At 39.9% G+C, this 27,784-nt stretch overlaps 2 protein-coding genes across 2 annotated transcripts; both read left to right on the top strand.

Moving 5' to 3' along the window:
* Position 1: 1 nt before the first annotated feature.
* On the top strand, positions 2-16,795 carry LOC141910159 (NPC intracellular cholesterol transporter 1-like). The gene is made up of 22 exons (XM_074800879.1): positions 2-114; positions 769-1,169; positions 2,272-2,452; positions 3,093-3,957; positions 4,383-4,562; positions 5,535-5,661; positions 6,081-6,319; positions 6,951-7,227; positions 8,942-9,073; positions 10,000-10,182; positions 10,277-10,388; positions 10,497-10,624; positions 10,718-10,855; positions 11,751-12,031; positions 12,348-12,472; positions 12,995-13,133; positions 13,215-13,273; positions 13,812-13,953; positions 14,227-14,458; positions 14,561-14,674; positions 14,988-15,150; positions 15,330-16,795. The coding sequence occupies exons 2-22, from the start codon at positions 1,092-1,094 to the stop codon at positions 15,461-15,463; spliced, it is 4,029 nt and encodes a 1,342-aa protein (XP_074656980.1). The 5' UTR covers positions 2-114; positions 769-1,091; the 3' UTR covers positions 15,464-16,795.
* A 340-nt stretch (positions 16,796-17,135) lies between these two features.
* LOC141909608 (survival of motor neuron-related-splicing factor 30-like) lies at positions 17,136-21,920 on the top strand. Its single transcript, XM_074800113.1, has 7 exons — positions 17,136-17,190; positions 17,944-18,009; positions 18,112-18,338; positions 18,790-18,880; positions 19,870-19,952; positions 20,743-20,869; positions 21,239-21,920. Exons 1-7 carry the CDS (start codon positions 17,137-17,139, stop codon positions 21,377-21,379), a joined length of 789 nt encoding a protein of 262 aa, XP_074656214.1. The 5' UTR covers position 17,136; the 3' UTR covers positions 21,380-21,920.
* The last annotated feature ends 5,864 nt before the right edge of the window (positions 21,921-27,784 follow it).

Raw genomic sequence — 27,784 nt, 5'->3', positions numbered from 1 at the left:
ATGTGACTGATCGTGATCGTACGATATTCATTCACTTCCTGGATTCCGCTTTGATCTCGCCATAAACACCGAAACTAATGATCAACAGTTGTTCCCAATGTTCAATATTGAGAGGTCAGTATTGATATATATATATATTTCTTATCTAGGATCCGTTTGTCGAAGATTCGTGCAGACGAAAAACCTCCGTATCCTCCGAGAAGAGTAACGAACGATCAAGTTAAATCCAATCAACATTTATTTGTTTTTGAAAATACTGCTTATATAAACGTAACGAATTTTTGACCTCTCAATTAATCCCGGCCTGCTACAATCGATAGGAATGCATTTTTAAAATGATTACTCTGCAAAGATCAATGCCAGTCTTCACATCCACATTTTGCTGTTTGTTCATCAGTTGAGTTTGAGTGAGTAGGGAAGAGTGTATATGATCATAGGCCTAGTTCAGTGTATAACTATCAGTTTTTGATGTAAAGCCTGTAGGCTAGACAGGTGCTCCATGTTTTGTATTTCGCTTATCGAGATTTTTGAGACTATTATTCATGATATATCTTCGTATCAGCAAATGTCATGCAGACAGGTTGCCGGAAATATATTTTAATCATTAAAAAAGGTCTTTCAATTTCTAAGATCCTCCAGCAAACTGCAGCTTTTTTTTGGAGTGTGCTCGTCTGCGTCAAAAGTCTAGAGTAAGAAAAAGAATCTGCATTTGGTTAATGATGATAGGCTACATTAATCATGATTAATAATTTTTTTCGTTTTTTTCAGGTTGGACGAATGAATAGCCCTGAATTGTTTTACTAATTGAGATTTGACCTAGAAGTCGGATAATTCTGAGATCACACAAGAGACAGAGTTAGAGATCAATGTGCTGTGCTGAATAACATTGTTGAACTTTGTTCCTCTTTAACTTGGACTTTGTGATCTGCTGATCTGAGACTAGTCATTATTGAAGCATTCCACACTACCGCGGGTTCATGTGATTCGTCGACTACAAATTCTAAAGTCGTCTCTATTTTCGACATTCATGTTTCTTAATTGAGTTAATAATTCATCGATTAATTAGTTTATTGATTTGGAGTATTGTCGTCATGACGCGGCAGAGCAAAGGGTGCAAAATGATTGGCTGGATTTTGATGACCGGATTGTGTTTTCTAGTCGGAGTTGAGGTTAGTAACATATTACTGTGTTAACAGTTAAAATAACTATTTTATATATGTCTGATGGCTAAAAAATGATACCTCAGGGTCCGATCTAAGGAATGCAAGCCACTTGCCGGGGGGCAAGCATATCTGAAATTTTGCTTGCCCCTCCAAAAGCTACTTGCCCCACACAGGCAGTCCAATTGGTGGCACTATCATCCGTTGTATCTAGTGGGAAAAAAAGCTTTGTGGCATAAAATTGCACTAGCCCGGCAGACAAGTGATAATGATTACCTACTTGTCCCGGGCAATTGGACAAGTGCTTAGATTGGACCCTGATACCTTGTTTCTCCTACAGCTGGGTCACTAATGTAAACTAATAACATTTGTAATCAGTTCATTTCTATAATTGCCGGGTCTCTTATTGTTAGGTCAATCATGATTTAAAAAAAAGTAATATACAGGGTAGATAAGCGCCCGGCCGGGTCAACTTAAAAACTCGGCAGAAATGCGAAACAGGGCCCAGTTGCACAGTCGTGACTTAAGTCCAAAAGTGGTCTTAAATCTAAATACTGACCGAAGTTGTTAGATTGTCTATAGAACTAAGTTGGTCTAAGACTGGTCTTAAGTCTAAGCCATGACTATACAACCGGCCCCAGGGTATCAATTATTTTTTAGCCTAACTTAAACCAACTTTCTAACAACTGAGTCAAGGGTTCAGATTTACAGAAGAAATTAGAGTTTTAGGTTTTCATAAACAAAACCCAGTTACACGATGGCACCAGGCTGGCCGGAACCGGGCTCTGGACATATGAATCTTAACCAGCAATTCAAAACGTTGTTAACCTCTTCGCTACCACGCACGACGTATATTCACGTCGCAAATATATTCATTTACTACAATTGCTGGTGTGGTCAGTCACTACGCCGCTGGTGTATAGACGTACTAAATAATCGTCTGCTTCAATTTAGTTACACTATTTACTCATAGATGGCGAATCAGTGCCAAAACACGAAAATATGTCATAATATGGGAAAATGCCCTGGTGAGGGGTGTTACATTACCTATGGTAGCGAAGAGGTTAAGCAGATTTCTGGCCATTGTAATTTCTCTCTCCATTATTTTTAGGCGCAGTCGAATGGTGAAGGTCATTGTATATGGTACGATCAATGCGGGGCGGCTCCGGATAATCCCGAACATCAGTTGAACTGCGTGAACAACACGGCAGCCGTGCCGTTAACTGACAAAGACGCGATCGCTTCATTATCGACGTACTGTCCGTGGTACGTGAAAGATGAAAACGGAACTGGTAAGTTATTCCTACTAGAATCGTTATTTTCTCTTCGTTGAAATTGTGCCAAAAATAAATGATATCATGGGATTATATATATGAATCACAACTTAGAGTCTACGTTAGTTTTTAGACGCGCTGAAATTGTACGACTACTTGTACAAGGCCAGGACCCAGTTTTGCAAAAAAGTTTAAGCCTAAAATGGTTAAGTTAACGCCTAAAGTTTAAGTAACCAATGGCAATTACACCAAAAGTTTTAGTAAAACTTTTTTTGTGAAACGTGGCCCAGTGCTCTGCGTACATTCATTCTAGCCTTTTTAACCATAAATATACCCTTTTAATTTCTTTGTGCTCCTAACAGTGCAAATCATTCTTCAATTCATAATATTTTTCAATTCATAAATTGGAACATTCTTCAGCAGTTATTTCAATATGACATTTAAAAAACAAGCGCTTCAAACTAAGCAGTGATTTTTGAGTGATTGAATGCTGGAAACATAAACAGATAGAATAATTTATGTAGAACAGTTCTCTAAAAATAATGAATTTCCAAACAGGTTTTACCTGCTGCTGCTGCCGCTGCCGCCGCCGCTGCCTCTGCTGCTGCTGAGGCTGTAGTATGTACCTCATTCTGTAAATGTTTTTTCATTTTTGTAGCGTTGAAGAACCCGGTGACTTGTTGCGCTCCGTCGCAGATCATCTCGATGAGTAAAAGTATCGGACTCGGTAAACAGATGCTCGGTCGATGTCCGTCGTGTTACCGCAACTTCGTCAAGTTGTGGTGCGCGTTGGCGTGCGATCCGTATCAGAGCGAGTTTCTCAGCGTCAACAAAACGTCGCAGTCTGTCGACAAGCGGACGCAGGTCGGCGCCGTCAACTACATCGTCGACGACGACTACTCGCAGCGATTGTTCAACTCGTGTCGTAACGTTCAGATGCCCGGAGGAAACGCTCCGGCGATCGGAGCGATGTGCGGAAACGTCGAGGCGAACGAATGCACGGTCGCCGACTGGCTCGGTTACCAGGGCAGCATGAACAATCCGGTGACGCCGTTCCCGGTTTATTTCACGTTCACGGCGAACGCGACGTTCAACGAAACGATGTCGCCGTTCAATCGAACGACCGTCCCGTGTTGGGAAGCGGTCGACTCGTCGACGCCCGCGTGTAGCTGTTCGGATTGCGTCGAGGTGTGCGTACCGTTGCCACCGGCGCCCAAACCGTACGAATGGCTGATTTTAAATATGGACGGTATGTTCGTCGTGATGTTTATCGTTTACGCGTTGTTCTTCCTCATTTTTATGTCCGTTCAATTGTGGTATCACATCGTCGTTTTGGACACGTTTGGGATGAATTCGACGCCGACGACGGGGCCGGACTCCGACTCGGACCGGTTTACCGCGTCCGTCGTTATGAAGGGTAAATATCGACACGACGTGCCGCCGCCTATTGTAAAAGCCGGCGATATCGGACGCATCGAGAAAATCGGCATGTTATTCGAGGAGAAACTCGAACGAGCTTTCAAGTAAGTCGAGAATTTTGATTCATGAATTGGAACCCGTTTGATTGGGATAATTTGAGATAAATTCATTTTATAGATTACAACCCCCTTAATCATTTGAAATTGATTTGGTCTGTAGATCAGAACTGGTTTAATTAGATCATCTATAATTAATCCAGTTCATATACAATTACATCGCAAATTAAGAACCTGATGGGCAAAACCATAATAGAAAAGATCAAAAATTCATTTAACGCTCTCAACTTTCAATTTTCAACATCCCTTGATTTCAGTTACCTGGGGATTAGTTAAAACGGATAAAGTTAAAACGTCAAATGAATTATTGACTGAAGAAAATTTAGGACTCTTTATTTTAACTATCTTATCGCGAGATTTTTAGAGTTTCGTCAATGGTTGTTTAAGAGCATTTTATTTTTCAAATTTTTCAGTAAATGGGGTACGTTCGCGGCTCGCAAGCCGATCTGGGTGCTCGGTATCAGTACGATAGTAACTATAATACTGCTGTGCGGAATTCCGTTATACCAGGTGATCACCGATCCCGTCGAATTGTGGTCCTCACCCGACAGTCAAGCTCGACTGGAACGTAATTATTTTAACGAGAAATTTGCGTAAGTTTTTCATTTAACACATTCTCTGCCACTCTGTAGTGTTATATACAGCATTGCCCCTTTTACAAGTTAATCCATAGTTGGTGTCGTGTTTGTCGCTTGTCGTGGGCCCGGTTCCATAATTGAGACTTCAGACCGAAAGTGGTCTTAAATCTTAAGACTGATCTTAAGTTGTTAGTCTGGCTATAGAACTTAAGTTGTTAGTCTGGCTATAGAACTAAGTTGTTAGTCTGGCTATAGAACTTAAGTTGTTAGTCTGGCTATAGAACTTAAGTTGTTAGTCTGGCTATAGAACTTAAGTTGTTAGTCTGGCTATAGAACTTAAGTTGTTATCCTGGCTATAGAACTTAAGTTGTTATCCTGGCTATAGAACTAAGTTGGTCTTAGAATTGTCGTAAATCTAGGCCATGACTATGGAACCGGCCCCTGGATTTTTTCCTCAAGCTTCGATGAACTCGGATTTAAAATGGTGCTATGATTGAGTTTTATTTTCGATACGTCCCACGACAATAGCGTCGTTCTTCTAGCATTCATTTATACATAACATTGGCAATAGAGCTGTTACATAGTTCAAAACTGACCAATGAGCATTGAGAATGAAACAGGAGTCGGTTGTTTAGTCATGGCTTAGATTTAAGACTGGTCTAAGACCAACTTTGTTCTATGCTTGATCTAACAACTTAAGACCAGTCTTAAGATTTAAGACCACTTATGGACTTAAGTCAAGACTGTGCAACTGGGCCCTGAATTTGTTCACATTGCCAGCAGCCAATCAAGAACTGTGTTTTTTCCGTGTGCCAGGGAAGAGTGAATAAAAGGGATCATTTACGAAACCAGTTTTTATTGGGAATGATGGCAGAACCGGAACTACGAAATAACTTGTATTCGTCGGGCAATGTGTTTTAACTTCTTAAATCTGAGAATGAAGTGAATTAATTGTGATTGTATTTGTTTTTCTTGCACGCGTTGCAGACCATTTTACCGAACTGAACAGTTGATCATTCGTAACCAGACAGACACAGCTTGGTTACACGCTAATTATCCGGCCTCCGGCAAAACGTCTTATGGTCCCGTGCTCGAGAAATCATTCCTACTGAAGGTAAGCCCACTCAGAACCCCTGGCCCTCCCTCCATAGCCCACTCAGAACCCCTGGCCCGCCCTCCATAGCCCTCTCAGAACCCCTGGCTCTCCCTCCATAGCCCACTCTGAACTCCGGCCCTCCCTAACTAATTAGAGCTAAACAACTAATTGTTCTCAATTTTCACATGAAAGTAGTTTGTTGTATATGGTACCTATTGCTTTTGGGTATAATTGAACTCTGCCCTGATTAGGGCTAAACTACTATTCCCTCATGAAAAGACTTATTTATTTTGAGATTACTAAAAAGAGCCTTAGAAAGCCTTAGAAAGCTTCTGTGCGTACGTTCTTAAGTCAGGGGCAATAGGTGGCCCTGATAGTTAATGAATTCGATATGAATTTGATATTTATTTAGTTTTCTCGGATGATGATATTTTCAGGTGCTCGAGCTGCAGTTATCGATACAGAATTTGACGGTTTGGTACGAACCGTACAATCGTACGATCGGTTTGAAGGATATCTGTTTCAAGCCGCTGTCGCCGAACTACGACGAGTGCGCGATAATGAGTCCGTTGAACTGGTGGCAGAATAATAAAACAGCAATCGAAGTCGAGGTCACGGATTCATCCGGATTCTTCGTCGTCGCTGATTATATTAAACATTTCGATAGTTGCGTGCAGTAAGTGTGCGTGTAGTAATTTACAACCTCTCATTCCGCCCCCTGGTGGTGGGGTATTGAAGTCCAGAGAAGAGGGGCTAGTTGTCGTTTCAGTCACGGCTTAGATATGAGTCCAGTCTAAGACCATCTTAGTTCCATAGCTAACCTAACAACTTAAATCCAGTCTAAACTCATATTGGTTCTTTATCCAATCTAAAAACTTAAGACCAACCTAACATTAAGACCAATCTAAGCTCTATTTGGTTCTATAGCCAACCTAACACATTAAGACCAATCTAAGCTCATTTTGGTTCTTGAGCCAATATAACAACTTAAGACCAGTCTTCAGATTCAAGACAGCACTAAATGTTATGACTTTGAAAATGGGCCAAGGGTCTAGTTTAAGACGGTCAAGTCAAGTTTGAATTGTGAATCATTGAAATCATTGAGTTACTACTGCACTGGTTATACGTGTAGCAACTCAAAAATTGATGAAACTGTACTCAAGATAACTACTAGACTTCATTGAACTAGGACATAGTTTCATAGTCCCAGAACCTAGTACTATGGATCCAGTTAGCTTACATTGCTGATTGAACCTGGAATTCATCCTACAACTTCGGAATCAAATCCAAAATTTTTATTTTTGTAGAGGACCGACGGTGACGTCTGACCCCGATCTACATCAGTCGTGTCTAGGAACGTACGGCGGTCCGGTGTTTCCGTGGGTCGCGCTCGGCGGGTTCAAGGGTAAGAATTATAAAGACGCGACGGCCCTCGTGATAACGTTCTCCGTCAACAACAGCATCGACGCCACGTCCGATCTTTACAAGATGGCCATGTTGTGGGAAGCTGAGTATGTACGATTCGTAGAAGAGTATAAAAACGATAAGAAAAACGAAAAACTCGTGATTAGTTTCACATCTGAGGTGAGTTTCACCAGCCCCACACCCCCCCCCCCACCCCCTGATTCTAACAATAACCACTTGGTTTCTATCCTAACCCCAATTCTTGACTTCTAAGGATGCATGCAGTTACACAGTTGCGAGAGAAATCCCACAATAACGAAGCCAAGATTGAAAAATTCTATAACAGAATGATTATATTTGAGGAGCGACGTTTCGGCTAACAACTGTTAGCCATCATCAGGCGTACTGAGAACAAAATAAGATAACAGGATTTTTATACAAGAATATGACAAATGATAAAGATTAAAGGATTAAGATTAAAGTAATTAAACAACAAAAACCTGAACACTAAGGAAGAAAACAAAGAAGGCAAACGACAAACAATAGGGGATGTAGTGCGAGATTAATGTAATCTAAAAAAAAGCCCGGAGGGTTCAAAGGCTATCTTGGCTTCGTTATTGTGGGATTTCTCTCGTTATCATCATACACAGATATTGTGTATCTTCTCGTCTTAACAAAGTTGCATTCTTTTGAAATAGTTTCACAACTTTCTAAACCTCATGCGTAGATTTCCAGGCTCAGGAGCCAGACCTCTAGGGCACAGTCCCTGCGCTGAAGACCCAGTTATACAGTTCGTAATCTTTAAGGCACAGTGGTTGAGTTCTATAAATTGAATTTTGTTGTAAAACTGGAGCCCTGAATAGAGTTGTGATTAAACTTGCTGACCATTCGGTAACTGTTGATGTTAGTTGGACGGATTGTCTCAGTGGACAATTTTATAGAATAATGTAACGTAAAGGCAATATGTTTAGAACACAGTATACCGGTAATTGAGTGGATTCATATTTTATCTTATCAGTAGTGTGTGCTATAAAGTGAATAGTTGTGGTATATCATATCGCGCCCCTGGTAACCCGGTTTTCACTCTCTGACCTTGAGCCTCGGTTATCCTTATCAGTCGGATAACATGTAACATAACTATGTAATCAATTTTACATAGAATTAATTTTTCAGTTAAGAATTATCGTTCTTTTCTCCTGTTACTGGTTCCAGTTCCCGTTTCCAAAGTTATGATAATGTAATCAATACCATTCAAGTAGCTTTTACTCAACAAACTTTTCGTAATTGAGTAAGAATCCTAGTATTTCTATATTCTAGGGTTCTTAAATAGCACGGAAAATCGGCAAATTCCAGGATCATTTTTCCATGCAGGGAAAATCAGAGACTTTTGAATCTTTTGTTGAAAATCGGGGAATTTGAATATTTAGTGTCTTCTTGTTCTTACTGTTGACGACTGGCACAAAGAACCTCTTGATATCACTGAAGATGTTTTTATAATCTAATCAGTGAAATCCGGGTTGAAGGGTCAGAGAAATATCTGGGAATGAAACCACACTGTCCATGTCGCAATCATACTATAAAATCTCACACTAAGAAAGAATGATTTCTCAAAGCTAATTATTTATCTCATTGTATCAACAACTGTTCTTTTATTTCTCACGCAGGGTGGGATTTCATATTTAGATTAACCCCTGGGGCCAGTTGCACAGTCGTGACTTAAGTCCAAAAGTGGTCTTAAATCTTAAGACTGGTCTTAGTTGTTAGATTGGCTATAGAACAAAGTTGGTCTTAGACTGGTCTTAAGTCTTTGCCATGACTATGGAACTGGCCCCTGATTTGTCTGAACAGCAATATTCTCACTTTGTACGTGATTATTTTGTATTTCTATTCGTAGAGATCGATCGAAGATGAACTGGCTCGTGAAAGTAAATCGGATGTGCTGACTATTCTAATCAGTTACATGATTATGTTTATTTATATTTCCTTGGCGCTCGGCGAAAACTATACCAACTGTGAACGCGTATTCGTAAGTATACATACCAACCCAGGTTCATAGACTTACCTGAACTTTGTCTTTGGAAAATTGAGATTCATAAGATGATGAAGAAAAACCCACAATTTTGATGTTTCGACTCCTATGAGCCATTTTCTGTACAGATTTATTTTCTAAGAGCAGTTGAATGAATGAATGATTTATTTACTTATAATATGTACAAGACTATAAACATAGTTTCTTTGGATATAATTGCATAGATAAATAGACATATATAAGAAGGACAACCCCAAGCCCCAGGGGCTGAGCCTGATAGGGGGATTGCCCTGAGAAAAAAAATTTAAACTAAGTGATAGTTACATATGAAGATTATAGTTATAACGGTTATATTACAGTTATAAGGATATAATATCGGAAAATAAATCTGAGATGGCTCGAAGCTTCGGTGCTCTATCAGATTTATTTCGTAATTGTGCAGTTTTTTCTTCAAGTGAGTCAGTCAGCCATTCATCTATGGAAAGGGACTCATTTTCATATAGACCAGGGGCCAGTTTCATAGTCGAGACTTAAGTCCGAAAGTGGTCTTAAGTTGTTAGATTTGCTATATAACTAAGTTAGTCTAAGACTGGTCTAAGCCATGACTATGGAACCGGCCCCTTGGGCTGGTTCCTCAGTTGAGACTAAAGTCCAAAAATGGTCTTAAATTTTAAGACTGGTCTTAAGTTGTTAGATTGGTTATAGAACTAAGATGGTCTTAAATTGGTCTAAAGTCTAAAGTCTAAGCCATGACTATGGAACTGAGCCCAGGAGGTCACTTGTTGAACGAATCTGAACTCAATTTTAGCAGGATAGCTCGTGACACATCATTTAAGGCGTTTTACCTGATATTGAAAAAGAAATTTCTAAAAAGTGATGAATATTTTCGTATCGAGTCTGACGTGTTTTCTGATTATTTGCAGATTGATTCTAAAGTATCGTTGGGTCTGTTTGGTGTATTGATCGTTCTCGTCTCGGTCGGGGCGTCGCTCGGATTTTTCAGTTACGTCGGGACTCCGATGACTCTGATCATCATCGAAGTCGTGCCGTTTTTAGTGCTCGCCGTCGGCGTCGACAACATCTTCATCCTCGTTCAAACTTATCAGGTGCGTTCGAACTTATCGGTGAAAACTCGGGGAATTTGAAAAAAAAATTTTTCACGATAAAATTTGTCCTAAAACAACTTGTTTCTTTTCTCAGCGTGCGGTTCAAGGTACCGACACTTTGGAAGAGCTGATCGGTCGATGTGTTGGTAAAGTTGGGCCCAGTATGTTACTCACCAGTTCGTCGGAGTCGCTGGCCTTCTTTTTAGGCAAGTGAAGAACAATTAAATTAATTCATGAATAAATCTAAACTACAAGATGATTCACTTTAAAAAAAAAACATAATTTCTCATTTGAGTATTATCTGATTGTTACAGGAGCTCTTACAACAATGCCGGCAGTTAAGATGTTTTCGTTGTACGCGGCTGGGGCCGTTTTATTCAATTTCCTCCTTCAAATTACGACGTTTGTCGCGTTCCTGTCTTTCGACGCTCGCCGACAGAAGGTACGGTAACAGTCGCTTAGTAACGTCTTCGGAAACATACACATTGTTGTCTAATTGAAAACACCGATATTCGATTTAATTTTCTGTTGCTAGGCCGACAGGTACGACATCGCTTGTTGCATTCGAGCTACGCCGACGAAAAACCTTGAAAATCAAGATGGCTTCCTGTTCCAATTCTTCAAGAATTATTACTCGAGATTTTTAATGGCTGACTGGGTCCGAGCTCTTGTGGTAGGTAGACACTTTTGACAGCTATATAGTCTGAATAGGTAGATTCCGTCACAGTATTTCAAGCATTTATCCAAGAAAGCTTATAAGTTTCTATCTTGTTATCAGTGAAATCAGCTTTATTTTCACTATGGCTGATGATGATAGGGATTTAGATCAGTTGACCATTGAGATTGTTAACGCGTGGTCAGCAGAGCTCCTCAAGGCCGATTACGCGGAATGATACGAAGATAACATTATAAGGGGTTCCACTATCTATAGTCTTTATTTTATTGATAATCCTCCCATGAACGAAATTTACTTGTATCTAGATTTTAGCATTTACATTAGTAATTATTCAAATTTGTCTCACAATAAACACTGATTAGTCTGAACGATTCATATGTAGCACAACTTCAGAAATTATGGATAGATTTTTATCGAGTATGAGAAGAAATTCGGCATCATTGTCCGATACTATTGACACCAGTGGGATCCTCACTTGCCACAAGTTATGCCCTTATCGCATACCAATAGTCGAGCGTATTCATGAAATCTAGAGTGAAAGTATTTCCATTACTCCAAGACTTGGGCGCTTGAAATTTTATCAGGGTGGCCACTTATTTGGAAATCGAGGAATTTTATTTTCGCTACAGGGATGAGAGAGTACTCGAGGAATTTTGTAAATTAAATTTAAAAATCAGGGAAAATTTGTTGAGATTGCTAGATAAAATATCAAACAGTTTCTGTCTATGTCTTACCTATTTGACTGTTAATTGATTGGATTTGAACAGATCAAGTCAGGAAAACTACGTACATATTCAGAGATTTATCAGAGAACAGTCGGGGAAAATCATATCGAATAAAAATGGCCACCGTGTTTATCCGACTAACAAAGTTTGTTTTATTTGTTCAATAGGTGATCGTATTTGCCGGTTGGTTCTGTGCATGCGTCGCTATGACGTCGAAAATTGAAGTCGGTTTGGATCAGAAACTGTCGATGCCGCAAGATTCGTTCGTTTTGGATTATTTCGAATCGTTGTCGAAGTATCTGAAAGTCGGACCGCCGGTTTACTTCGTCGTCGAGCGAGGCCACGACTACACGACGCACGACGGACAGAACAAAATCTGCGGAGGCAGCGGCTGCCCGCAGGACTCGTTAGCCGGTCAGATCATGACTGCCGCTAAGGACCCGGCTTAGTAAGTGATTCTCAAGAATTCTAGATATTCAAAAGAACTGATCCCCCTCATTCGAACCTGATGATATAACCAGACTCGGCCACGTGCTTCATTTGCAGGGATTCGAACCTGATAGCATCGTTTGACTCTGCCACACTAGACCCCATGCACAGACACATGCCCCGAAGCCATTCAGATTGCCTGTTGTGTAATCGCTGAGGCAAATTTCAGTCTCGATGTCATCAGGGGCAGTATCCATGCCATCAGGTTCAAATCCCTTAGCTTCCTAGCTTCAATTAATCAGTTTCATTTTTAATTGATTTTGAATTTTTTCTAGTACGTCGATTGCGGTACCAGCCTCTGTCTGGTTGGATGATTATTTCGATTGGTCGTCCCCGATTGGTGAGCCCCCGTGTTGCCGATACTTCAACAAGGATCCAAATAAATTCTGTCCCGCTACAGGTAATATGAAATTCGAGTTGTTAAATTTTTTTTTCTGTTTCGAATTTCGATGAAACTTTTTCAGTCCATGGGCTGATTACAAGTCATCTACCCCTTCAGTATTTGAATAGGTTCCCTACAACACCTTTATTTAGAAACTCCTAAAGAGAATATGCTTTTAAAGGTGAATGAAACTCTTTAATTTGAGCAGAATGCCTGAATCTGACAAAACTGAATTTTGAGAAATAGATCTTAAGAAATGTTTGTACATGTAGTTGCACGGTAAACAATGCCTGAATCAGTACACTTGGAGCCATGAATTTTTTTCACCCAATTAGGCGGTTACTGAATTAGAAACTGAGTTTAGTAGTAGTTGTGTAAGATAGATATTTTCTTACAAAACCACTGAATTACTGGTTTACTGAGTAATTGGGATATGATAGTCACGCAGACGCTTCCTTGAAATTTTCTCCTTTCAAACTCCTTATATCCAGGATTAAACAATCTGTAGGGACCGTGTTGAACTGTTTTCTATTTATTCAGTTTTGCAGCCGGCCAACACTTCGCAGGTTTGTCACAAATGCGACATCAGCCGCGTTCAAAATCGCCCGGTTGGAGACTCGTTCATGAAATATATTCCGTGGTTTTTGCAAGATAATCCTGGAGTTGCTTGCACCAAGGGGTACGTGCCATTGTTGATCAAATTTCAACGTTTCAATATTTTCAGTAATTATATTCTAATTTTCTGTTTCTTTTTTTACAGGGGTCATGCCGCGTATGGTAGCGCGATCGAGCTACTGAATAATAAAACAGAACTCGGAGGTTAGTTTTAAAAAATCCAGAAATGAAATTCATCCCTGCAATCATAGTTTCCAAAAGGATCTTCTTTATTTTTGGACATTTCGATATCCAGGTCTTCTTCAGCAATTAAAGTGATAATAACAATGATGATGATTTATTGCCATAATTCCATATATATGCTCTCAGGCTTACAAAATGAGATGCGTGAATTTAAAATTGGTAAAACAATCGTTAAGATACGCAGGTGATACACAACAGTTGTATCGCTGAAGAAGGCCTGAGTGTCGAGACGTCTTAAAATAAAGAAGATTACTGAGGCGGGATGCATTCGTGACTTAAGTCCAAAAATGGTCTTTAATCCTAAGACTTGATTGTTAGATTGGCTATAGAACTATGTTGGTCTTAGACTCTGTTCTTAAGTCTAAGGCATGACTATGCGACCGGCCCCTGGTGCTGGGATAAATTGTAATATTACTCTTTTAAAATGAAACCTGCAAACCGACCGTCAGCGTTGGTTAGAAAACAAGTAAATTTGTACGTTATCTTCTTTGTTTTACAGCAACGTCGTTTATGACGTATCATACGATATTGAAGACGTCTAAAGATTTTATCCGCGCTCTTCAATCAGCTCACGATATCGCTGATAATATCACTAAAACTCTCAACGTTACCGATAACTCATACCGCGTTTTCCCATACAGGTTAGATTTCAAATTTATTTCCGCATATTTATAGCTGAATCTGTCTGGTCACATGTACATGTAACATGTCCGTCTGCTCATTCTCACATGTACCATGTCCATCTGCCCATTTTCGCATGTAACATGTCCGTCTGCTCATTCTCACATGTAACATGTCCATCTGCTCATTCTCACATGTACCATGTCCATCTGCCCATTTTCGCATGTAACATGTCCGTCTGCTCATTCTCACATGTAACATGTCCGCTGATTGAAATGTTTTCCATTTTTCAGTATATTCTACGTATTTTATGAACAGTATCTGTTCATCGTCCACGACACGTGGTATAATCTGCTACTATGTGGCGCCGCTGTATTCTGCGTTACGTTCATTCTGCTCGGATTTGACCTGTGGTCGGCTACCGTCGTTCTCATCGTCATAACGATGATTATTGTCAACATGTTCGGTTTAATGTACTTATGGGATATAACGTTGAACGCTATATCTCTCGTTAATTTAGTAATGGTAAGATTTCATCCAATTTGCGAACTTTTTTTCACACATTTTAGAGAAAATAGTAATTCTTCAATCAAGACTCTGAAATAATGTTTATTTTTCTGTTCGTAGGCTGTCGGAATATCGGTAGAATTTTGTTCTCACATCGTGAGAGACTTTGCGATATGCTGCGAAGGATCACGCGTTGCCAGAGCTAAATACGCCTTATCGCACATGGGCAGCTCCGTAAGTAAACAGTGTAGACACTGATGATTTCGTTAATGAAATAAATGTCCTACAATCGCTACATATACGGAATTTTGCCTGAATCGGAAACTGTTGAAAATCAAAAATATCGACTGTGGACACAAAAAACAAATTCAAATACACAAATATAAGTACATTATACACGAATGTACGAATATGTGTCCAGGATTTGCCCCAAGTCTGACTGGCTGTACTTAAAGAGGAGACAAACCTCGAAAAATAACACTGATTATGGAAAAAACAATGGAAGTATGACATGTTATTTACATATTTGTACTTGTTTGAATTTCAGGTGTTCAGTGGCATTACGCTGACTAAGTTAGGAGGTATAATAGTACTAGCGTTCTCGAAATCACAATTGTTCCAAGTGTTCTATTTCCGAATGTATTTGGGTATTGTGCTATTCGGAGCGTTGCACGGACTTGTATTTCTACCAGTGTTCCTCAGTTATGCCGGTAAGTTGGTTTATTCTCTTGAGCTCACCACCCTGAAACACTTTTTACATGTAATTTGAATATTAACAGTGATAAAATTCTCACCCCTGACTGTGACAGTATCCTTCTGCATTCCGAAAAGTCACTCCGTGTAAAAAATTGCAGTTTTCAAATTTCCGAATTCACGTTTGTCTTTGCAGGTCCGTCGTTAAACAAAGCAAAACTATACAAACACCAACAATCGGCCGGTAGCCCGACAACGAGCAAACGCGATCAAGACGAAGACGGTTTAGTCGAAAATGCAGAAACGCTCGCGGGACGCGATAAATATTAATTACAACGGACTTTAATTAGATAAATATCAATGAACTTGAAGAATAAATCAGACGATGATCTCAATTCTGATATTCCCGTCAACTACAAGGTGTCGCGAAATTGAGTGAAATTTATTTAAATCGAGCGCTGAGTATCTGGCTCCCGACTGAAGTCAAATTTAGCAAATTCCTTTAGTTGAACCGGATACAGAGTTTTTCGTTGATATGAAACTGCCTGCTGTTGACTATCACTATGGTAACATTTTCACCGCAGTACCAATGCGTTCGTTGGTGATATTATTATCACTCGGCACTTGTGGGTCGGCTGGTAACACAGTCCACGCGGATTATCCTTAAGATTGACTTTAATTTCGTTGAACGTAATCGGCTTAGCGATGAACCGGCCGAGATCGTTATCTTTCCCTGGAAAATAGCTTTCAGTTTTTGAAAGAAAATTCGAAAGAATTCGACGATAATCAGGGATTTTTACCGTTCAACGGAACGATTAGGTGCTCGTATCCGCATCAAAGAATGATGTTTTCCTTTGAATTAATTATGAATATGCATCTTCGATGTTGTAAATATTTGATGAAGTAATGAAGGTGCTTGTACAAAATCGATTATTATCATATGCAAATTTGTTGCTAAATATGCGAAAATTATGCGTAATTCAACGTGCTGTGATGTAAAAAGAATTGATAATTTGCTGGTATTGATTATTTATTGTAACTGAGAAGAGTGGGGACGTTTCTCCATCTTATATAGACAGATTTATTTGTATGAAATTCTTGCTTTGCTGCTCTAAGAATACGCCAGTCAAAGTTACAATTGAGTCTATTATTAGAGCTCGATTTCGGCAGTATCCCGGTATCGCTTTTAGATGTTTTGTTGGGATACGTAAAATCTAAATGAAATAATCCCTACAGGATAACAGAAATTTCTGATTTCGTTATTGTGTTTTCTTGATTAGAAACTTTTAAGTCAAACTGGTATACCACCACCACCGAACTTTGACGCGGCGGGATACTGACACATCTGGTATCCCGAGAAGATACACTTTAGAATTGTATAAACTGATCTTTATTAGTTGGTATTGTACCATAAAATCTTACCTTATTTAAGCGGTCGTCACAATATAACCTCGGACTCACTGGCATCGGGTGCTGGTGCTGCAATATTAAGAATACTATTTTTATCATTCACTTCTTTATAATTAGTACAGCTCAAATTATGCATGTCACTCGTGATGAATTGAATATAAGATTTAAATTTTCAGTTGATGTGGCTTTGTTTACTCAAACTAGATTTTGTATGGTGTATTTCTGATGAAAGGATAAATAAATTTTACAACACAAACAAAAAATGTAGTCGCAAAACAGCAATGATATGAGGTTTTCTGCCTTCTCTGATTTATACGGCTATACCCCACGAATTCTGGAAAACCGGTGAGGAACGTGACGCAGCTAGTGAATCCTGTCCAGATCTGAAGCGTGTTCAAATACCCCGGCAAACCATTGAATACCCCAATTGTACGCCCCGTATACCAAGCTGGTTAAGAATCACGTGTTCCAATTCTGATTATTCGGGTTCTGGCAACGGCGGGTAGACCGGCGTTCAGCCCGTAAAATATATAATCCAAGTCCACAGTTTAGTGTCGAAGTCCGTCCACCGTTGGTTATTGTTACCAATCAAAATGGCGGAGGAACTTCAAGCGAATGTCGATAGTTACAGATTACAGCTTCAACAGGTAAAAGCCGGGCAGTTTTAAACTCTAGATATCGATGAAAAGTTAATTTAATTTGTTTACTAAGATTCGATTGCGATTGACAGGAATTTTGATGCTTTTAAACTTCGTTAAATCCATTCTAAATCGCTGTTTTTTTTCTGGTAGCAAAAGCGTCGATCATGCCGCCCTCTATTGGCGGGTTCGCTTTTACATACAGAATTAGCGAGGATAAGAGGCTCATTTGTTTGAAATTGGTTTGTGGTAGAAATGGGTTTATATCGGTTTACTGTGACCTAAGCAGGTTTACCATAGTCAAAACAAATGCGACAGAACGAAAAGTCAGTTTTGAGTCGGCTACCCTGACTTGGTCGGCCAAGTTGGTTGGGACGAGTTGGCAGTGGGCTGACTTGACCGTACTCCGCTCCGCTACCCTCAGGCCCTGGGCCTGGGCCTGCACCACACAGAGTACGGGCCTATTTCACCATGATATTGGAAAAGTTGGTTTTTGTTGCGAGCTGCTCGCAAGACGGTTCTTTATCGATTTATGCAAACCATTCAGTTTACTGACTTATCAAAAAAGATGCTGGTTTCTGTTTCTTTACATTGACGTGACCACTTCTGGCATTGAATGTCAATGCTTTAACTGCTTTATCAATACTGGTTTGAACAAAAAGAAATAGACTAGAGTGGTTAACTGCTGTTATCCGGGATAGACTGGGTTAGTTACATAACCTTCTCGTTGTATTAATTCAATGACCTCACTTAACCCTGTAGGTGGAAGCTGCATTGACAACTGATCCTGGAAATGATGACTTACTCAAATTGAAGAAAGATTTAAAGGTAGGTGGCATCTTAAAAAACTTGGCCGTATTTTAATGATTGTGTTTTAAAAGACCTAAAATCCTGTATTAAGATGTTAACATTGACGTTACGTATTTTCAGGAAGTTTTAGACCTGACCGAAGATTTGATCACTCAACACGAACTCGGGTTAGCCGTCGCGGCCACAGAGGGCGCCACCGGCGATAATGAGACCGCTGATAAATCGTCGTCATCGTCTACGGCAACGTCGACTGCAGTGAAATCGGTTGCTAGTCGACCTCAGTTGACTGAATCGGTCGGCTGGAAAGTCGGGGATTATTGTTTAGCTGCTTGGTCATCGGATGGATTGTAAGTAAACATTCTCACTCTGTTAAAATAGGATTATTTTCTAATTCAGATTTCACATTTCTTTGATTCACTCAGAGAATTTTATGTTTAATGACATAATCTCGGGGGTTTCGTAAATGGGTGGAAAGTGGTCGCCCTGCTTATAGCAAGTGACGATCCACCAGGTGTCACTAGTATTTAACTGGGTCTTCCGCGTTCTATTTCTTCTATAATAGAAAAACCTAATCTTTAAGAAAAAATGAAATGAAAATTATACCAATTTCTGAGTAGAAAAAATGAACCTAATGAATAGTAAGTTGATCCAATTGTAATGTCTGGATTCGGGTATTCAAAAATTCACTTGAAAGTTGATCATCGATTATTCGAAGCTTATAAATATGAGAATTGAGTGCTTGTCATCCGTCTGGATAACCGGTGTTGCAATCTGTATTAAAGTGTATAATTATTTCAGTGATTATGAAGCTATAATCGATGAAGTATTGGATGATGGCACGTGTACAGTTACATTCACAGATAGCAGCGATATTACGGAAATCGTTCCGGTAAGTTCTGTTAAACCTGCCCTCAATCACTAATAGCCCTTAAACTCCCCTGCAAGATTAAACCTACTTCATCCAGGTCTGGTTTATAATGTTTGAAAACGTTGATAAAATCGCTGTTAAAGTTTTGAGAAATTCGAGTAAATAACTAGAGATTCAGGATGCAAATTTAAAAAAGAAATCCGTAATTGAACATAGATTCCCAAGAATAAATTTTATAGGGTAGGTAGTGCAAACTGAACCGCTGGGGCTGCAAACATACGGTATTTATTACGCGGTTTACCTAACTCAAACACAGGTACCGACAAAATACGCCCGAGGTATTAGAAAATTTATTTACTTGTCCATTTATCTACTTTATTTACTTATTAGTTAAATGTCTCGAGTTTGGCGGAGATGACTGTTGAAGTCCGAATTCAATTCTAATACTAGCGATTAGATAGATCATATCTATTTATAATAAGGTCCAAGGATTCGCTTTCTAGATGAATCGAATTTGAGGCCTACCAGATCTGGGTGAAGTTCATCCCAAGTCGAGAGCAAAATTAATTTTAACTCGACAACTACTACTACTACAGCAAACGAAAAAAATTCTTTAACCGTAAGAAAAAACGAAAACCTCTAAAAATATTAGTTTATTATAGTGGTGTCAGTTACTGAATCGAGTATACAGTGATTACTGAAAGATAGGTGTAACTGGTAAGTGTTGTGTTTGGAAGGATTTTTAGACCAGGTTTAGACAGGGCTCTGGGCACAAAATGTCCTTCGATTAGAAATATCTCTACTCTCATCGGATTTCCGGTTACAGGGGGTCGTTTATTATAATTTCTATGTAAATGCTAATAATGCTAGAAATCGCTTCTTTTGGTTACGTTTAAAAATAAATGTTAATCTTGGTTGTCGAATAAAAGGGTATAACTTACTGAATTCAGGGCGTCGAGGTATGTCCTTGAGGAATCGATTATTTATTGTTCGATGTTTTCGATTTTAAGCTGTCGTCTCTGAAACGAGCTCCGGGCGGAAATAGACGTAAAGCGGAAGGAGAGGACGGGATTGGGCCGAAAAAAATGAAAAAGTAAGAGTTGTATTATTCAATAATCATATCGCGTATCATAACAGTAGACTGGTCCCTCGTCACAGGGCCTATTGACCTGGATTATCACGTGTCTCGGACTCTACTGACCCGAGTCTTGGATTTTAGAATATTCCCTCCGTTTCTTGTAATGTTGACCCAGCTCTCTCCTACTCTCCTCGGCGAATGTAAGTTTTGGTCACGTGAGATTGAAGGCAAGCTGAGTCTACTGTACGCATCATTGAGTGCCTTCATTTGATATGATAGCTTAGGACTTTACCACTTTTCTCGGATTTCGTGAAATTAAGGTAATGGATCATTACGTTCAGAGCTTATATATTTATTACGTACGCATTATGGGAGGGGAGGGGGTCAGTGCAATTGCGTACTGTAATGCTTGATATACATGAAAAAATGACAGATTTTGCGTACAGGGGAGGTGGGTTGAAAAAGTCAAATTTCATGTGTACGTAATAAATGAATGATCCCTAAGGTACCTGATAGATGACGCCCGAGCGCTAATAGTAGCTGCTCGGATATTACTTCTCCCCAGGGAGAGATGACTGATACACGGAATAGTTATAGGCTGGGAGTAATAATACCAAATTTGACATGCTTTTGAAGTGAGGAGTTGAGACACGTGCCCTATATTATATGACACTATTATTATTATTATTATTATTATTATTATTATTATTATTTAAGCCTTGAAAGAGAAACAATGTGCTCAAATTGGACGCTATTTTTGTTGTTGTCGGTGATTGATATTATTTTTCATCTCGTTTGTCCGCAGGAAAGACTGGATCGCTCAGCAGAGGGAGTACAAACGTAAGAAAAGTCAGAAAAAAGCTCAGCGTATGAAACAAATGGAAGAAGAGCGAGAACATGAGAAAAATAAATGGATCAACTTTCATACGAAGGTTTGAGTGAATATTTTCGGTTTCGCTATTTTCTGGGTTCTTACAACAGATTCCGGGTTCTTGCAACAGATTCTGGGCCTTTCTGACTCGGCCTTTCTAAGTCTGGACAGTGTCTCATGGGTAGATGACCACTCTACCAGTCTGGACACATACAGAGTCTGCTTATGGGAAGGATACTGTTCTCCTAGTCTGATCAGTATCTGTAAGAACTGTATCATACTGTTTACTTTGTAATCTTGCCGTTTTGGTGAAATCTGTTGCCATCATTGACAGCATGAACTACTGTAAGAAATCTATACATTACAACAGATATATCTCACTTCAGAGCTTATTATCTTACGTATTTTCATCATATCTTTGTAATTTTAGGTTACGAAAGGTAAAACAAAGAAGAGTATATTTGCATCACCGGCGGCGACGAACAGTCTCGGGCGAGTGGGGGTTGGAACCTGTGGTGTAAGTGGACAACCGATGACTCAGTATAGTTCACAGAAAAAATGGCGTAAATGAGGTTTTAAAAAAAAAGGAATTTTGGATAAGGCTAAACAAAATTGATACCTTGTTTCTCCGCAGTGGACGGGTCATTTTTGTAAAATATGATAAAATTTATAAACAGTTTATTTCTATACTGGCTGGGTCTGTTATGGTAAAATTGATCACGATTTAAAAAAAAGTAATGTATAGGGTAGATAGGCGGCCGGCCGGGTTAACATTTAAGCTCGGCAGAGCGGAGAAACAAGGTATCAATCTTTTTTAGCCTAATGTAACACTTAACTGGAGCCATCCCCTAGTCTGGTTATGGATACTGAATGGAAAACTTTTTGTGATTTGTTCCAAAATGAAAGAGTTTGAATTTATTTCTATTTCTGCCGGAATGAAGCCATAAATATAATGTGTGAGGGGTTCTTTCATTCAAACTCAAGTTGAAGAGACTGAAAGTGCTCGATAACTGGTCTAGGGAAATGTTTCAGGTATTTTGTTGTAGTAAAAAAAAAACTGTAAAAAGTAATTTGTAAAAATGTGTAAATATAAGATATGAATTAAATGATTTTAATGATGCGTTTTGGATGTATATTGTGAATTAGGATTTTGTATCTTCACAGCCCAGCATCAAAGGAGCTGAACCTTCCAGGTGAAATATGAGCACAGTGTGCAGGGGTTGAAATGGCACTGTCCCTGGTTCGAATCCAGTCCGATGAGATATGATTATCAGCAGTCCTGATAGGGACGAGGACGTCCCAGGTTCAAACCCAGAACTTTGGACATTCCAGTTCATCCTCTATTCTGCGGATACCATGTACACATATGTTTATGGAAATGACAAAAATTGATTAGTTTTTGGAACCACCACAGGCTAACTAGTGGCAGCACCATACGGTACCCTAGCGTGATTTCTGGGAACTAATAATACCACCATACACAATTGATTAGTTCTTGCAACCAACGAAGACATATTGGTGGCAGCACCATACGGTACCCTAGCGTGATTTCTGAGAACTAATAATACCACCATACACAATTGATTAGTTCTTGCAACCAACGAAGACATATTGGTGGCAGCACCATACGGTACCCTAGCGTGATTTCTGAGAACTAATAATACCACCATACACAATTGATTAGTTCTTGCAACCAACGAAGACATATTGGTGGCAGCACCATACGGTACCCTAGCGTGATTTCTAAGGAACTAATAATACCACCATACACAATTGATTAGTTCTTGCAACCAACGAAGACATGAAACGCTATTTTCAATACGGGACCCTATCGTGATTTCTGTGAACTAATAATACCACCATACACAATTGATTAGTTCTTGCAACCAACGTAGACAAATTGGTGGCAGCACCATACGGTACCCTAGCGTGATTTCTGGGAACTAATAATACCACACCATACACAATTGATTAGTTCTTGCAACCAACGAAGACATATTGGTGGCAGCACCATACGGTACCCTAGCGTGATTTCTGTGAACTAATAATACCACCATACCAATTGATTAGTGCTTGGTACCAACGAAGACAAATTGGTGGCAGCACCATACGGTACCCTAGCGTGATTTCTGTCAACTTATAATACCACCATGCACAATTGATTAGTGCTTGGAACCAACGAAGACATAATGGTGGCAGCACCATACGGTAACCTAGCGTGATTTCTGAGAATTAATAATACCACCATACACAATTGATTAGTTCTGGCAACCAACGAAGACATATTGGTGGCAGCACCATACGGTAACCTAGCGTGATTTCTGTGAACTAATAATACCACCATACCAATTGATTAGTGCTTGGTACCAACGAAGACAAATTGGTGGCAGCACCATACGGTACCCTAGCGTGATTTCTGGGAACTAATAATACCACCATACACAATTGATTAGTTCTTGCAATCAACGAAAACATATTGGTGGCAGCACCATACGGTACCCTAGCGTGATTTCCGAGAACTAATAATACCACCATACACAATTGATTAGTTCTGGCAACCAACGAAGACATATTGGTGGCAGCACCATACGGTACCCTAGCGTGATTTCTGTGAACTAATAATACCACCATACCAATTGATTAGTGCTTGGTACCAACGAAGACAAATTGGTGGCAGCACCATACGGTACCCTAGCGTGATTTCTGGGAACTAATAATACCACACCATACACAATTGATTAGTTCTTGCAACCAACGAAGACATATTGGTGGCAGCACCATACGGTACCCTAGCGTGATTTCTGTGAACTAATAATACCACCATACCAATTGATTAGTGCTTGGTACCAACGAAGACAAATTGGTGGCAGCACCATACGGTACCCTAGCGTGATTTCTGTCAACTTAAAATACCACCATGCACAATTGATTAGTGCTTGGAACCAACGAAGACATAATGGTGGAAGCACCATACGGTACCCTATCGTGATTTCTGTGAACTAATAATACCACCATACACAATTGATTAGTTCTTGCAACCAACGTAGACAAATTGGTGGCAGCACCATACGGTAACCTAGCGTGATTTCTGTGAACTAATAATACCACCATACACAATTGATTAGTTCTTGCAACCAACGTAGACATATTGGTGGCAGGACCATACGGTACCCTAGCGTGATTTCTGTCAACTTATAATACCACCATGCACAATTGATTAGTGCTTGGAACCAACGAAGACATAATGGTGGCAGCACCATACGGTACCCTAGCGTGATTTCTGGGAACTAATAATACCACATCATACACAATTGATTAATGCTTGGAACCAACAAAGACAAATTGGTGGCAACACCATACGGTAACCTAGCGTGATTTCTGGGAACTAATAATACCACCATACACAATTGATTAGTTCTTGCAACCAACGAAGACATTTTGGTGGCAGCACCATACGGTACCCTAGCGTGATTTCTGTGAACTAATAATACCACCATACACAATTGATTAGTTCTTGCAACCAACGAAGACATATTGGTGGCAGAACCATACGGTACCCTAGCGTGATTTCGGTGAACTAATAATACCACCATACCAATTGATTAGTGCTTGGTACCAACGGAGACAAATTGGTGGCAGCACCATACGGTACCCTAGCATGATTTCTGTCAACTAATAATACCACCATACCAATTGATTAGTGCTCAAACCAACCAAGACAAATTGGTGGCAGCACCATACGATACCCTAGCGTGATTTCTGGGAACTAATAATACCACACCATACACAATTGATTGGTGCTTGGAACCAACGAAGACATATTGGTGGCAGCACCATACGGTACCCTAGCGTGATTTCTGTGAACTAATAATACCACACCATACACCACACCATACCCAATTGATTGGTGCTTGGAACCAACGAAGACATATTGGTGGCAGCACCATACGGTACCCTAGCGTGATTTCTGACAATCAATTGTGTATGGTGTGGTATTATTAATTCACAGAAATCACGCTAGGGTACCGTATGGTGCTGCCACCAATTTGTCTTCGTTGGTTGCAAGAACTAATCAATCGTGTATGGTGGTATTATTAGTTCACAGAAATCACGCTAGGTTACCGTATGGTGCTGCCACCAATTTGTCTCCGTTGGTTCCAAGCATTAATCAATTGTGTATGGTGTGGTATTATTAGTTCACAGAAATCACGCTAGGGTACCGTATGGTGCTGCCACCAATTTGTCTTCGTTGGTTGTAAGAACTTATCAATTGTGTATGGTGGTATTATTAGTTCTCAGAAATCACGCTAGGGTACCGTATGGTGCTGCCACCAATATGTCTTCGTTGGTTCCAAGCACCAATCAATTGTGTATTAGTTCACAGAAATCACGCTAGGTTACCGTATGGTGCTGCCACCAATTTGTCTCCGTTGGTTCCAAGCATTAATCAATTGTGTATGGTGTGGTATTATTAGTTCCCAGAAATCACGCTAGGGTACCGTATCGTGCTGCCACCAATTTGTCTTCGTTGGTTGCAAGCATTAATCAATTGTGTATGGTGTGGTATTATTAGTTCACAGAAATTACGCTAGGGTACCGTATGGTGCTGCCACCAATTTTTCTTCGTTGGTTCCAAGCACCAATCCATTGTGTTATGTGGTATCATTAGTTCCCAGAAATCACGCTAGGGTACCGTATGGTGCTGCCACCAATTTGTCTTCGTTGGTAGCAAGAACTAATCAATTGTGTATGGTGTGGTATTATTAGTTCCCAGAAATCACGATAGGGTACCGTATGGTGCTGCCACCAATATGTCTTCGTTAGTTCCAAGCACCAATCAATTGTGTATTAGTTCACAGAAATCACGCTAGGTTACCGTATGGTGCTGCCACCAATTTGTCTCCGTTGGTTCCAAGCATTAATCAATTGTGTATGGTGTGGTATTATTAGTTCCCAGAAATCACGCTAGGGTACCGTATGGTGCTGCCACCAATATGTCTTCGTTAGTTCCAAGCACCAATCAATTGTGTATTAGTTCCCAGATATCACGCTAGGGTACCGTATGGTGCTGCCACCAATTTGTCTTCGTTGGTTGCAAGAACTAATCAATTGTGTATGGTGGTATTATTAGTTCCCAGAAATCACGCTAGGGTACCGTATGGTGCTGCCACCAATATGTCTTCGTTGGTTGCAAGAACTAATCAATTGTGTATGGTGGTATTATTAGTTCCCAGAAATCACGCTAGGTTACCGTATGGTGCTGCCACCAATTTGTCTTTGTTGGTTTTAAGCATTAATCAATTGTGTATGGTGGTATTATTAGTTCTCAGAAATCACGCTAGGGTACCGTATGGTGCTGCCACCAATTTGTCTTCGTTGGTTGCAAGCATTAATCAATTGTGTATGGTGTGGTATTATTAGTTCACAGAAATCACGCTAGGGTACCGTATGGTGCTGCCACCAATTTGTCTTCGTTGGTTCCAAGCACCAATCCATTGTGTTATGTGGTATCATTAGTTCCCAGAAATCACGCTAGGGTACCGTATGGTGCTGCCACCAATTTGTCTTCGTTGGTTCCAAGCACCAATCCATTGTGTTATGTGGTATCATTAGTTCCCAGAAATCACGCTAGGGTACCGTATGGTGCTGCCACCAATTTGTCTTCGTTGTTAGCAAGAACTAATCAATTGTGTATGGTGTGGTATTATTAGTTCACAGAAATCACGCTAGGGTACCGTATGGTGCTGCCACCAATTTGTCTTCGTTGGTTGTAAGAACTAATCAATTGTGTATGGTGGTATTATTAGTTCTCAGAAATCACGCTAGGGTACCGTATGGTGCTGCCACCAATATGTCTTCGTTGGTTCCAAGCACCAATCAATTGTGTATTAGTTCACAGAAATCACGCTAGGGTACCGTATGGTGCTGCCACCAATATGTATTCGTTGGTTCCAAGCACCAATCCATTGTGTAATGTGGTATCATTAGTTCACAGAAATCACGCTAGGGTACCGTATGGTGCTGCCACCAATTTGTCTTCGTTGGTTGCAAGAACTAATCAATTGTGTATGGTGGTATTATTAGTTTTCAGAAATCACGCTAGGGTACCGTATGGTGCTGCCACCAAAATGTCTTCGTTGGTTCCAAGCATTAATCAATTGTGTATGGTGGTATTATTAGTTCTCAGAAATCACGCTAGGGTACCGTATGGTGCTGCCACCAATATGTCTTAATTGGTTCCAAGCACCAATCAATTGTATATGGTGTAGTATTATTAGTTCCCAGAAATCACGCTAGGGTACCGTATGGTGCTGCCACCAATATGTCTTCGTCGGTTGCAAGAACTAATCAATTGTGTATGGTGTGGTATTATTAGTTCACAGAATTCACGCTAGGGTACCGTATGGTGCTGCCACCAATTTGTCTTCGTTGGTTCCAAGCACTAATCAATTGTATATGGTGTGGTATTATTAGTTCCCAGAAATCACGCTAGGGTACCGTATGGTGCTGCCACCAATCAACTAACGTATTCGTAACGGAACTTCCACGAACTAACCTAGTGCTGTAACTGTCATGTTATCTGGTAGATGGCGAATATGTTAAGTCTGCACATGCACACATTTGCATAACTAGTGTATGGTCGTACTAGTTAATAGTTCCACTAAGTTCTAATAGATGGCGATCATATATCAATTGAAAAAATCGAAAATACATCATTGATTGGGGGAATGGGGATTTATAATATGCCTGGAAGCCATACGGTATCCTTTGACGAGCATCCTTTGTACAAAAGGACTCTTCTTCCCATCTTTATAACAGGATATCAATATATTGGGTTCGAACCTAGGACATCCCTATTCATCCACTACACAACACTCCTCAGAACTAATGTCAGTTGACTGGGTTCGAACCAGGACATCCCTGTTCAGCATACCAATTACTAATTCTTCAAACTCAGTTTTTATAGTGACTTGAT

Source organism: Tubulanus polymorphus, chromosome 8 (assembly GCF_964204645.1).
Source record: "Tubulanus polymorphus chromosome 8, tnTubPoly1.2, whole genome shotgun sequence".
In the NCBI taxonomy this organism is placed as follows: Eukaryota; Metazoa; Nemertea; class Palaeonemertea; order Tubulaniformes; family Tubulanidae; genus Tubulanus; species Tubulanus polymorphus.
The sequence above is the reverse complement of the archived record's forward strand: the minus strand, read 5'-3'. Positions and strand labels throughout refer to the sequence as shown.